Raw genomic sequence first — 14,869 nt, 5'->3', positions numbered from 1 at the left:
CAAAACTATTTAAGTTTAAATTGGAGGACAAATAACAAAACAGAGACACTACTTCTAAATATTTTGAAAGGGAAAATCCATAGCACTTATTAAAGTGTTATTCAAAGTATACTCTCAAAAACTGTTAAACTGATTTTAATCCTTCAAAAATAGAAAAGTAAATTTTAATACATATTTGAGAATGAAAGTCTGGGGAACTGATAAAGGTGTTTGATTTATGGGTTATAATTCAGCTCAGGCCCATATTTTCTTACAGTACTGAACATTTTAAATACTATACCAAATAGATGGCTCTTTTTAGGCCAGGGGCAGTGGCTCACATCTGTAATCCCAGCACTTTGGAAGGCTGAGGTGGGTGGATCACTTGTACCCAGGAGTTAGAGACCAGCCTGGCCAATATGATGAAGCCCCACCTCTACAAAAAACTCAAAAATTAGCCAGGCATGGTGGTGCACCCCTGTAGTCCCAGTTACTCAGGAGGCTGAGGTAAGAGAATAGCTTAAACCCAGCAGGCAGAAGTTGCAGTAAGCCAACATCACCCACTGCACTCCAGTCTGGATGACAGAGCAAGATTCCATCTGGGAAAAAAAAAAAGGAGGCTCTTTTCAAAACAGAAATAAAACCCCTGGCATTATGAAGCTCTGAAGCACTTACATTAGCTTGCTAGGGTTGCCATAACAAAGTATAACAGAGTAGGTGACTTAAACAACAGAAATTTATTTTCTCACATTCCTGAAGTCTAGAAGTCCAAGATCAAGGTGTCAGCAGGGTTGGTTTCTTCTGAAGCCTCTCTCTTTGGCTTGTAAATGGCTATCTTTTCCCTGTGTCTTCACATGGACTTCCCTCTGTATTTGTCTGTATTCTAATTTCCTTTTTTTAAATAAAGACACTGGTCATGTTGTATTATAGCTCACCCTAATAGCCTTATTTTAACTTAATTACCTCTTTAAGGACCCTGTCTTCAAATATACTCACATTCTGAGATAATACAGATTAGGACTCTTAATATAAATATAAATTTGGAGGCTAGAACACAATTCTGCCAATAACAATGTGAAATGTTATTATTTTTAAAATAATCTGTTCATATGTTTCATTTCTACTATATACAAACACTGTTTTCATCATATTACTATTTTTAAAATTAATTTTGAGTGAGTTTCATATATGTTTTAAAATAAGGAAATCATTAAAACCACGAGGAATTAACTTGTGATTGATAAACTTGCATTAGGTAAATATAAAAAATAGTATACTAATTTGACATACATCCAATGAAAATATATTGGTTGTCAGGTCTTAAAACAGAGGTCCGGATCTACTATTGTAGTACTCATTTATGGCAGATGGAATGAAATAATGGGTTACTTTTGAGTTTCTATCCTAAGGCAAGAAATAGTAGTTACTTATCCATAGATACAAAAATTATACAAAACCTGGCAAATAAAAATATTGTTCTGAAAAAAAAGATGCTAGGTTAGTGTGAACTGTATGACATCCTAGCTGGTAGTGAATAGATTAATTCAATTAGTTATTTTACCTAAAGACATACAAATGTAAGCATTTCTAGTTATGTATTATTACATTAACTTTATATGTGTCATTCAGTAATAATGAGATGACAGCCTTTGTTACCTGACCATATGGCAAGTGTTATAAGTATGAAGAATCACATCATCTGCTATAAATCACTAGATTTCCTACAAGTCAATTCAGAGATGCAACAAAATATAAGTAACTATGTTAATATTTTTGTTTATATATTTGTACATTTTCAGCTTTAGCTAATTATAAAAGTAATCTAATGTAGCCAACTGAGAATCACTTATAACAACAAGCTATGGCCGGGCGGGGCGGCTCACGCCTGTAATCCCAGCACTTTGGGAGGCCGAGGCCGGTGGATAACGAGGTCAAGAGATCAAGATCATCCTGGTCAACATGGTGAAACCCTGTCTCTACTAAAAATACAAAAAATTAGCTGGGCATGGTGGTGCGTGCCTGTAAACCCAGCTACTCAGGAGGCTGAGGAGAACTGCCTGAACCCAGAAGGCGGAGGTTGCGGTGAGCCGAGATCATGCCATTGCACTCCAGCCTGGGTAACAAGAGCGAAACTCCGTCTTAAAACAAAAAAAAAAAGAACAAGCTATTCAAAGATTATTTTCTGTAGAAGTATTAATAATTAGATCTACTTAATTGAACTTGATAACAATGTATTTGTAAAAATATGAATTAAATATAAAATTATAAAGATAAATGTTAATATTTTAAAATAGCATTTTACTATTAATGATAGACATGGTATAACATGACATAGAGTTTACATGGATGGCCTTATTGAAACATAAAATGCTGTACTAAATCATATTGGTATAAGTTTTTATCTAAAATTAGACGAGTCATGTATTTTCTCAAATTTAACATTAAAACTATAAATATATTACCATTTTACTGTGATAAAGTTGTAACTATGCTCAGTGTTTTAGTTCAAATATGATAAATCTCTGTATTTGTGGAAGTATAGCACAGTCTTATTAAAATATATTTTAAATTTAAACTGCTAAGTTATAACTAACAAGCACATATAGTCAACATTCCTGTAGTTTCTATTTTTTTCATTCTCTCCATTTCACCTTTTGAAAATAATTTTAATCTATGTCAATGGAAGCACAAGTGTTTACACATTTATTTCACTAACATTGATTTTTTTAACCCCATTTTGGCAAGCCAATGATTTTGAATTATGGATCTGAATTAAGGATTCACACAAGGTTTACATTCATAAGCCCTTGCTTTAAAATATAATCCTTTATGTTAAAATTCAGATTTAACTTGCTCAGTTCGATATCTTAAAGATTAGACTACCTTCTGTAATGTCTGCTCCAACATTTCTTTTCCATTCTTCTCTGGAGTACTTTTCTTGACCTCATCATCTTCACCAGATCTAAAGAGTTGTTCTGGTAGAGAATAAATAATATATTATGGTACCATGTGTACTGCTGAAATACTGTCTTGTCATTTAAAAAAAAAAAGAGTTCTATGGTTTTTCAATTATGAGTAATCTAGGCTATTTTCTTGTCAAGTATTTGGTCAGTAACTAAACAATGACCCTTTTCAAGATTTTTAGCCACATAATTATGTATCTTTGTAGTGTCACCTTTTTTTTTTCCACAGTGTAAGATTTTTCAAAAGTACAATAGATCTGCAGGTTAACAATGCTACACTTTTATTCCTATTTTCATTCTTTTGTAGACTATTCCCCCTTTACCTTAAAAGCAGAATTCATTGCTTTTTATCTATACAGTCACTACTAGTTTTGTTCTCTGGATCTTGTTCCCTGCCAGGAGGATCACAGAGATGGCTGAACAAAGCAAACAGTAACAGAATTAGGGTGGATTGAAATCGTAACACCCCCTTACACAATCTTTTTTTCAAGTGAAAGATCATGCACTGGGCAAGGTAAACCATAAAAATCACTCTTCTAGAAATACTGTGACTCCGTAACAAATAGAAAGCTAGGTATATGGGTGAGGTTATATCTACAAATCATTCCTACACTAGCTATACATTTGACTACCAAAACCTTTCCAACCAAGCCAAAAACATACAAGTAACTTAACAACCCTAAAGAAAAAACAAAATCATAAAACTTCAGTTAATATTAAAAACAAAATATATCAAATCCTATACATAACTTTTTTCTTATCAGATAAATTATTATGACAAATTTTACTAACATTTTCTCATTGAATTACTTTTGGAATATAACTTTTCTTAAGGAATAAAAAGGGACAAAAAAGAATACATAAAGCTAAAAGGATACATATCTGTGTTAGCCTGAGATGATTTTGCTTTAAAATATGCTTGGCTGCTGTAGGTCAATGTAAAACTTTGATTTCTCAACAAAGGAAAAAGAAAACAATATTATTCTCTGTAGAGTAGAAATCCTCCTGGTATAAACAGTGACTAACAAGTTTGTTAGAGTGAATTAGGCATTTCTTTTGTCTTTGAAAAATGACATACCCAATTAAAACTTCTGTACTTATGAGATAAATAGAACACTATCCTAAGGATAATAAAAGCTAGGATAGGTAGAATTTGCCACCTGGGGAATAAGTACCTTTACCTTGATAATAATCTATCAGTTCCCCAAGTTTCTTCTTCTAGTCCCCTAACACCATGGTGTTGAATTCATTTACAACAATCTTTCAGCAATATAGAAATAATATGCAAATACAATTCATCTTTTCTCATCATTTAAATATCTGCTATACTTCTGAGTGAAATATTTAATCTTAAAAATAAGATAAAAGTTCTATGTTCAAAGAGTATGGGATGCCAACAATAGCTAAACAATTCCAATAAAGTAAATGGTGAAGACTGATTTAAAAATGAATTTGTCTGCTGCTTGTGTTCTCCTGGATGTGTGCAAGGTCCACTGGTGGAATGGCAAACCATGTTCAGCTGTGCTTATCTGCTCAAGTTTGTTTCTCCCTTTCACAGGTTTATAAAAAACGCTCAAGAAGCTAAGCCCATGCCATGGAAAGAAAGAAGGACTCAATTCTCTGCCCTTGACTCTCTTTCTCTTCAAGGATCTCAGAATTTGTGAAATAAACCAAGCCCTAGTTAGAATACACATTTCTATTTCTTTCCTATAGTAGATGTGTGAGCATATGCTTCACTTCACTGGAGATTTATTTTTAATATTTTAGTTTTACATGCTTTTCTTTTACTAGTATAAACATTCATTCTAATTTCTATTCTTTCTTTTTCTTTTTCTTTCTTTTTTTTTTTTTTTGAGACGGAGTTTCGCTCTTGTTACCCAGGCTGGGGTGCAATGGTGCAATCTCGGCTCACCGCAATCTCCGCCTCCTGGGTTCAGCCAATTCTCCTGCCTCAGCCTCCTGAGTAGCTGGGATTACAGGCACACGCCACCATGCCCAGCTAAATTTTTTGTATCTTTAGTAGGGACGGGGTTTCACCATGTTGACCAGGATGGTCTCGATCTCTTGACCTTGTTATCCACCCGCCTCGGCCTCCCAAAGTGCTGGGATTACAGGCTTGAGCCACCGCGCCCGGCCTAATTTATATTCTTTCTCAGGAGTTTCTTCTCCCCATTATTTCTTTTTCTTATTAACTTTTCATTTTGCTTATTCATAGTACTTAAGCTTATTATATTCTATTTTCTTTCTTTTTGAGATGGAGTTTTGCTCTTATTGCCCAGGCTGGAGTGCAATGGCACGACCTCAGCTCACCACAAGCTCAGCCTCCTGGATTCAGGCGATTCTCCTGCCTTAGCCTCCCAAGTAGCGGGGATTACAGGCATGTGCCACCATGCCCAGCTAATTTTTTTTATTTTTAGTAGAGACGGGGTTTCTCCATGTTGGTCAGGCTGGTCTCAAACTCCTGACCTATGATCCACCAGCCTTGGCCTCCCATAGTGCTGGGATTACAGGCGTGAGCCACCGCACCCAGTATATTCTATATTCTATATTTTTTCTTTTAATCCTCTTAAATAATATAGATTTTTCTGCAATCTTTTACTTGGTATTCTCCTTTTAGATTTTTTATGTTAATTATTTTAACAAATTATTTTAAAAATCTGTTATGAGTATTTTTTCCCTGATCTTAATATGAAGCTTTGTATACAAACTTTCCTAAAAGTCTGTTTGTGATTCTATCAATTTAAGAGATTAAGAATAGTTATCAACTTATTGTATAAGCAATTTCCTAAAGAATATTGCTATTTTTATTTCACTTTTAGGGAAAGAAAATGAGAATCATAGTGGGTACGTTTTACTTCAGAAGGTACTTATGATACAATAAGAAATATATACAGTCATTCCTGTTCCAGGCACCTTCCTGGGATACCAAAATCCAACCATGCTCAAGTCCCTGATGTAGCACAGTGTAGTATTTGCATATAACCTATGCACATCCTCCCATATAATCTCTGTATTACTTATAATAACTAATACCATGTAAATTTGATGTAAATAGTTGTTATACTATATTGTTTAAGGAATAATAACAATATAAAAGGGCTGTACATGTTCAGTACAGATGCAATTTTTTTTTTCAAATATTTTTGATCTGCAAATGGTTAAATAAGGGATGTGGAACACATGGATACAGAGGGCCCACTATATTTAATTTTTGTCCCCAATTCCTGACACATAGTTTCTAAAACCCTTGGAATTTCTCGAGTAATAAGAGCATCCTTTGTTATTACAAGCAAAGCATAACAAGCCCCTTTCAACCATACCAGTGTTTATGCTTAATAAGATGATTCCTGGTGAGTCTCTAGATAGGTTCAAGATAAGGACTGGCTGCAAGAGGAGGTAACCATGTGATAAGATGATTTTTAACATCCAGCCCCACCACCAGGCCTCTGCAGAAGGAAAAGGAAATGGAGATTGAATTCAATCACCAATGGCCAATGATTGAATCAATGATGCCTACTTAATGGAAGCGCCATAAAAATTTTGGAGTTTGGAGACATTCCAAGTTGGTAAAGACTTTGAGATGCTGAAGGTGGCACACTCAAAAAGGACAAGAAAGCTTCCTGTTCCTTCCTCCATACCATGAACTATGCAACTCTTCTATTTGGCTGTTTCTGAGTTGTATCCTTTAAAACAAACCAGTAATGGCAAATAGAAAACTTTTCTAAGCCATTGTAGCAAATTACCAAATCTGAGGAAGGCCTCCTGGGAATCCCCAATTCATAGTCAGTTGGTCAGAAATACAGGTGGAAACCTGGGACTTGTGACTGGCATCTCTTGTTGCTGAAAAGCTTTTGGCTTTATTGGAGAAAACCTGAATATGCCTCAAATGATTGCCCTTTGGTTCCCAATATGTTCCCTTGAATTGCCTCTAAGTTAGAGTAGGATGACCATTTCCAAATGCTTGATTTTTTGGTCATGTTCTTCTTGGTATGCATCCAACACAATCTATTCTTAATAGTAAGTAAACCTGAGACACTTGCCAGAAATCTTGAACTTAAATTGTAGGCTGCCCAACTATTATGAAAGTCTGTGTTATTTTTTAAGTAACATTTAATAAGGACAATCTGACATTTGCAATCCATTTACTCCATTCTGGCATCTAAAATGGGGCAGGCTTGTGGAACTGAGTCCTTAATCTGTAGGGTCTGCACTAATTCTAAGTAGTTAGAATTGAACTGAATTGCCCAACTGGAGTTTGGAGAAGCAAAGAGTTGGTTGTTGGGTGGAAGAAAAAATGTATACAATTGGTTTCAGAAGTACTGTGAGTAAAAATAACTGAATGCTGTTTCAGACAAGTGAATTGCAGATGAATAGGTAACAATCAGCAAGACCTGCCATTAAAAAGTTTTTCGTTATTGTGTTAATTAAACATTGTTGCCTTAGGCAACATAAAGTCAGATCAGCCAACTATAATTAAAACTCATCTCCTCTGAGAAGTAACCATAGGCCAATGAAAACTGAAGTCGCATTTCTGATGAATGAAATGGCAAGAAATAAATCTTGTTTCTGATGAGTAAGAGAGAATTTCAATCATTTGACATGACTGTTAGGCTTGGCAACTCTTTCTGGAGACCTAGACCATCCCCTTTGACTTTACCTGGGTAGGAGGCTTGGGAAAAATCTATTCAATCAGTAAAAGTTGAAAGACAAGTAGCCCATTTTTGTTACCAGCCACAGATATTCTAAAAAGGAAGTTGCCAGAACAATATAAGTACCTTTTTCTAGGAAGAGAGGTAGATAAACAGAAGGATAAGTAGGGTTTGTTTGTTTTATTTTATTCATTGTAAACTATGCCCAATAAACAGGCTTCCTTGCCTTAAAAATAAAATGTCTTTAAGCCGGGGACCTGATGGACTTATTTCCATTAGCTCACATGGATGAATTATGGGGATTTGAACATGGTATCTTTAATTCTTCTAGCTAGCTTGGAAGCCATGTGTAACAACCTCCTATGATTTTAAGCTATTCCGTAAGGACATACTTTTTAAATATTTTAGACTATTTTTTTCTACTTTCAAGTGCTTTATTATATTTTAATTTGTTTTTATATTAAATAAATTAACTTTATTAAGCTTAAGACTGGAATTGTGCTTCCGATTTCATATAAATTTCATGTTACACATTAGTTTTTACGATTAAATTTCACTTCAATTTACTTTAATATTTCTCTGTATTCCTAATACTATTCCTTTGGCTTGTTTTAAAAATAATTTTTAACCTTAAAATTTCTATTTATTTTTTTAGACAGCCTGCTCTATCACCTAGGCTGGAGTGCAGTGGCACGATCTCAGCTCACCGTAACCTCTGCCTCCAGGGCTCAAGTAATCCTCCAGCCTAAGTGCCCCAAGTAGCTGGGACTGCAGCTGCATGCTGCCATATCCAAGTTTCTTGTTTGTTTGTTTGTGTTTTTTTGGTAGAGACAGAGTTGCCCAGGCTGGTCTCAAATTCCTGTATTCAAATGATTTGCCTGCATGTTTTATATATAATGTATACGTGTGTATATATATATTACATACATTATATGAGTATATAATTACTGAGTAATGAGTATACATTATATGTATATATACACATATATACATTACACAATATACATTATATGTAAAATATGCATTATATATGTGTGTATACATACACACACACACTAACATACATGTGAGGGTACAAAAAAAGAACAGAAAATGGCTTTAGGAGGTCACATAGATCAGTAGGTCTTTTCTACATGAAACTGACAAGAAAAGAAAGGAATACAGTACTGTGTACACTGGTCCAGAGGTATTAAATGCTAAAGCACATTTGGGGTTTTATTTTGCTGATTTTCAGTTTCAGAGAGAAAAAAATAATGCTAAACGTATGAAAAAATAAGGCTAATGAGGTAGGCAAGGGCTATTTTTCAGTGGGATAAAGAAATTTGGGCTTTATTCTGTTATTAGCAGGAAGTCACTAAATAATTGGGTAATATAAGATCAGAAATATTAACATACCAAGAGTAGGGCTAGAAGGAATATCCTTATGCTAGATTGGATAGCAATTATAATTAGTATAAAACAAAACTGCAGTCTGACCTTCCTTTCTTTATAAAACATATTGCATGGGTTTAGAATAATTTTTGTTTATTCTCCTTAAACGTTTAGGTACTAGGTATATGCTCAATAGATTAATGACTTTGCATTAAATTACGGCAACAAAGAATTAGTTAATATTAATCATTCCAAGAAGTAACTATTTTAACATTTTTATTGTTGTTGAAAAGGTTTTGGCTTTATTGGAGAAAACCTGAATATGCCTCAAAGGATTGCCCTTTGGTTCCCAATATGTTCCCTTTATTTGCCTCTAAGTTAAAGTAGGATGACCATTTCCAAACGCTTGATTTTTTGGTTATGTTCTTCTTGGTATGTATCCAACACAATCTATTCTTAATAGTAAGTAAATTTGAGACACTTGCCAGAAATCTTGAACTTAAATTGTATGTTGCCCAACTATTATAAAAGCCTGTGATATTTTTAAAAAAACATTTAATAAGGACAATCTGCAATCCATTTACTCCATTCTAGATGCTTTATTTCTGGATTGGGTCAGACTATCTAGAAAGCCATATAATCATAACATATGCTAACAGCACCAGCATACTTTTGCTCACTGGCTTATGCTTTTATATTATACTGCGGTAGACTATTATTCAGCAAATGCTTACTCCTCTCATGGATACCTTCATAGATAGAATACAGATCCCTACTCCACTAATATTGAGTTTAGCCATGTGATTTGCTTGGATTAGGGAAACGTGGATACAAATGACAGAATACTTGTTATGAGCCTAGAACTTAAAATGGTATGCTTATGATCACCCCTTGGAAATTCCAACATCTGCCTCAAAAAGAACATGTTCAGGTAGTCACTGCCCCTTCAGCCTGGCCTGGGATTAAGAAATATGGAGCAGACCTAAATCCAATATTGCCTCAAGGTGAAGCACTCCAGCCAACCAACAGACCTGCAGACTGCAGCACAGTTATCACAGCTGATAGACTAATGAGCAAGAAATAAATGTTCATTACTGTATGCTATTGAGATTTTGTGATTTTGTAGTTGTTTATTCTGTAGGAAAAACTGATGGGATACAGAAATTGGTAATTATAAGTGGGGTACTGCTATGATAAAAAACTAAATTATGTGGCATTGATTTGGGGATTGGGCGGCAGATAGCAAAATATGTTACAGGATGCTGAGAAAATAGTGACCCATGTTATGTAGTTACAGAACATTTGGACAACTACCACATGGCATAACCTGGAAGGCAAAAAATGTGCCTGATAAATTTTACACTGAGTGAGGAAGCATATAATGCTGAGTTTGGTTTGGTGCAGAATGCTGATAGTATGAGTTTGGTTATTGCTGGCTGCATTTGACTAGCTACTCTAAGAAAGATCCAAGCTCAGAAAGACACAGACCATTGATACATGGGACTGTGTAAGTTCCAGTAGTTTTAGAGTTGGAAAACGAAATTGTCACCATATCAAAGGAGTAGACACTGAATCTCTGGCAACATAAAGGCCAAATCTCAGATGCTGACATTAAAACATGGCTCAGGATTTGGCTGTCATGTCTGTTGCTAATAATTTCTGAAAGGAATAATGCAAGGCTTAGTAGATTCTGGGTAAAGGCCTAAAAATATTCCCCCAATCCTCCATAGAAACTAATACTGACAATGAATTCTTGTTTGTTTTATTTAATAAGGAGACTTGCTTTAGCCAAAGAAATCTCAGGTGGAAGTTACAGTGTGCCAGTTCCAAACATAATCAAAAGAAACTCTCCATGTTTACATTTGTTTCTGCAGTGTTCAAGAATCAGACACATAGAGCAGAAGTGTACTTGACTTGCAGCCTAAAATGGAGCTGGACCAGAAAACCTGCAGTAGTAAGAGCTCCTTCAGACCCATATGCAATGAATAAATGCTTGCTTTTGTTTATGAATTAGTTTTCCCATTTGCTTGTTTCTTGCATTGTCTAATATACAAAGCCCTCAACTTTCAATGACAAACACGATAAGAAATGGTTTTGTGAACATACTCATGTACTTGTAACTCAGTAAAGACTGAAGAACGTAGCTCCCGACCAAACCTTACATGTGATTTTTCAGGCTTGACCATAGGGAATTCCAAGGTTCTACCTGGCACTCTTCACGGGGGAACACTGCCCTCCCTAACCAGACTTGTTGTACAGTCAATGGACTACAGTCTCTGAAGGGAGTTACATTCAAGGACTCAGGTTCTCCTAGTAAAGGACACTAGTTTCCCTGGCCAATCACTCTTAAACATCTGTATCTCTACCATAGATGTCTCAATATGGAGGCCTTTTTCTTGGGTACCTTTGGCTGAGGCTTGCTTAGGTGTCTGCAGAAACCTCCTTAGGAGACTGGGAGGAAATAGTAAACTTGAAGATATCTGTCCTCATTCTGACTCATTCTGACTTTATACTTTTCCTCTCCCAACCATCCTCCCACAACCTTCCCCCATGCCTCAAGTCTATCAAATGGCAAGAATCTTTTGTCTGAGGATCCACTAGCCATGAGACAACCCTCATTTCTATGTTGATCACTGGACGAATGGGGGAAAATAAAATATGGGGAGCTGGCACTTTCTCCACTTTAGCCTCTTGCTTACACTATCTCAGTAATTAATCAAAGGTGGCTGTAACTTTCATTTTGGTTTGTTGTCTTAGAGCAGCTATTCCTACACCTGGCATTTCAACTCTCTTTGGTTGAGCTAAGCTCTTAACAAAGGTATTGTGGGACTATATTCAAGACTCATTACACTATGAATTGCAATTTTCAGTAAAAAGAAATTTAGCATGGTAGGGACTTAAGGTATTCATTTGGGAAGCCTAGGGGATACTGAACTCATTTGAGAAAAAAGGCAATGAGTTTTTTTTTGATGACATGCTTAACTTTTAAGATACTTGTAAAAACAGGAGAAGGAAACAGGTATCAGAAAATAGGAAATATACATTTGGAATATGGAAAGAGGTTACTATTCCTACAGATTTGAGATTTAATCCTGGGAAAACATGTTCCATTAAAAAAAAAGTAAGTCAGAGAGACCAGATTTTCCCTTCTATATGGAGCAACTAAAAAATAGACAAAATGTATCAAAAATTGTTTTTAGATACTGGGCACCAGAAAATGTCATCCCTAAGAGAGGGCAACAAATAAAATGAGTTCTATGATTACCCTAGCTTACTGCTTACAGAGAGCTTCCAAGCTACAGCACAGAAACAGGAAACCTAAATGGAGTCCAGTAATCTTCCAAAATTAAGGAGACATACCCTGGATTACAGGGAGACCAATGGAGCTAGAGTTTGCAGGGCAAAGTTTCATAGAGGAGAGATCTACCCAGATATAGGGGGAGCTCTGAAGATCTACAGAGCTGAAGACCTCAAGTCTTCAGCTAAGTACTAGTCAGTGCATGCATATAAGGAAACTACCCAGGTTTAAGAGAAAAAAAAAAACCCATCCAAAAGGACTGGAGAAAACTTAAAGGAAACAATCTGCAAAGATCATACAAGTGCAATAGTAGTTCATTGCTCTGACTAGCTGAGGGAAAAAAGGGGGGCATATTATATAATGATGAACAAAGTAAGAATGAGAGCAGAATTCCTATCAGAAACATTCCACACTAGAAGACAGTGGGTAATTAACTACTAAGGAAAAAAAATCTGTCAAGGTAGCATTCTATACTTATTCAAAATACCTTTCAAAAATGAAGCAAAAATAGATATTTTAAGGTTAAAAATTATTTTTAAAACAAGCCAAAGGAATAGTATTAGGAATACAGAGAAATATTAAAGTAAATTGAATTGGAAGTAAATCACTCCTAGGCAAATGCAAAAGAATGGAAATACAATGAAAATTAAAGTGTAAAGAGGTTGAAATATTGGCCTTAACAAGTCAACAGTAACCTGAGTGTGAGCAACTGAAGCAATAAGAGTAAGTGGGACATAAGGCCAAGTGAGGGACAGATGAAAACTAATTATTAAGTATAAATTGTCAAAATCTAAAAGTACAGTGGTTAGAATGTAGCAGGTTAAACAACAAAAAATCCTGTGATAATCAACGAGACAGAAAATTAAAATGGATATCCAGGACTTCAACTCAGATCTGAGACCTTAAGTGGACCTAACAGACATCTACAGAACTCTCCACCCCAAATCAACAGAATATACATTCTTCTCAGCACCACATCACACTTACTCTAAAATTGGAAGTAAATCACTCCTAGGCAAATGCAAAAGAATGGAAATCATAACAAACAGTCTCTCAGACCACAGTGCAATCAAATTAGATCTCAGGATTAAGAAACTCACTCAAAACTGCACAATTACATGGAAACTGAACAACCTGCTCCTAAATGACTACTGGATAAATAATGAAATGAAGGACGAAATAAAGATGTTCTTCAAAACAAATGAGAACAAAGACACAAAGTACAAGAATCTCTGGGACATATTTGAAGCAGTGTCTAGAGGAAAATTTATAGCACTAAATGCCCACATGAGAAGTGAGGAAAGAACTAAAATCGACAACCTAATGTGGCAATTAAAAGAACTAGAGGAGCAAGATCAAACAAATTCAAAAGCTAGCAGACAAGAAATAACTAAGATCAGCCCAGAACTGAAGGAGATAGAGACACAAAAAATCCTTCAAAAAATTAATAAATCTGGGAGCTGGTTTTTTGAAAACATCAACAAAATAGACCACTAGTCAGACTAATAAAAAAGAAAATAGAGAAGAATTGAATAGGTATAATAAAAAATGATAAAGGGAGTATCACCACCAATTTCACAGAAATACAAACTACCATCAGAGATTACTACAAACACCTCTATGCCCATAAACTAGTAAATCTAGAAGAAATGGATAAATTCCTGGACACTTATACCCTCCCAAGAATAAACGAGGAACAAGCTGAATCCCTGAATAGACCAATAACAAGATCTGAAGTTCTAAAATTTAGGCAGCAATTAATAGCCTACCAACCAAAAAAAGTACAGAGTTCATAGCTGAATTCCACCAGAGGTACAAACAGGAGCTGGTATCATTCCTTCTGAAACTACCTCAAACAATACAAAAAGAGGGAATACTCCCTAAATCATTTTATGAGACCAATATCATCCTGATACCAAAGCATGGCAGAGACACAACTAAAAAAGAAAATTTCAGGCTAATATCCATGATGAACATTGATGCGAAAATCCTTAATAAAATACTGGCAAACCAAATCCAACAGCACATCAAAAAGCTTATCCATGATGATCAAGTGAGCTTCATCCAGTTTAATATATGCAAATCTAAAAATATGATCCATCAGGTAAAAAGAAGCAAAGACAAAAACCACATGGTTATCTCAATGGATGCAGAGAAGGCCCTGGACAAAATTCAAAAGCCCTTTATGCTAAAAACTCTCAATGAACTAGGTATCGATGGAATGTATCTCAAAATAATAAAATCTACTTATCATAAACCCACAGCCAATATCGTACTGAACAGGCAAAAACTGGAAGCATTCCCTTTGACAACTGGCACAAGATAAGGGTGGCCTCTCTTACCACTCCTATTCAACATAGTATTAGAAGTTCTGGCCACAGCAATCAGGCAAGAAAAATAAATAAAGCATATTCAATTAGGAAAAGAGGAAATTAAATTTTATATATTTGCAAACAACAAGACTGTATATTTAGAAGACTCCATCATCTCAGCCCAAAATCTCAAGCTGATAAGCAACTTCAGCAAAGTCTCAGTATGCAGAATCAATGTGCAAAAATCATAATCATTCCTATAAACCAATAACACACAGAGAGCCAAATCATGAGCAA

The 14,869-nt window shown here is 35.3% G+C and overlaps 1 protein-coding gene across 12 annotated transcripts in view; it reads right to left on the bottom strand.

Annotated features, from left to right (window-relative positions):
* Positions 1–14,869, bottom strand: part of CNTLN (centlein) — a 329,556-nt gene that overhangs the window by 111,245 nt on the left and 203,442 nt on the right. For 11 of the 12 annotated variants that reach the window (XR_013534372.1, XM_054256412.2, XM_054256395.2 and 8 more), the window contains one exon: positions 2,863–2,954. Coding sequence is in view for 10 of the 12 variants with exons in the window: in XM_054256412.2 (XP_054112387.2) it covers positions 2,863–2,954 (92 nt within the window). In the remaining 2 variants the exon portion in view is untranslated. Of the gene's footprint in view, positions 1–728; positions 871–2,862; positions 2,955–14,869 lie in introns of all 12 variants that reach the window. The other variant, XR_008481669.2, reaches the window with a different exon arrangement.

The sequence above is a fragment of the Callithrix jacchus genome, chromosome 1 (genome assembly GCF_049354715.1).
Source record: "Callithrix jacchus isolate 240 chromosome 1, calJac240_pri, whole genome shotgun sequence".
NCBI classification, from domain to species: domain Eukaryota; kingdom Metazoa; phylum Chordata; class Mammalia; order Primates; family Cebidae; genus Callithrix; species Callithrix jacchus.
The sequence above is the reverse complement of the archived record's forward strand: the minus strand, read 5'-3'. Positions and strand labels throughout refer to the sequence as shown.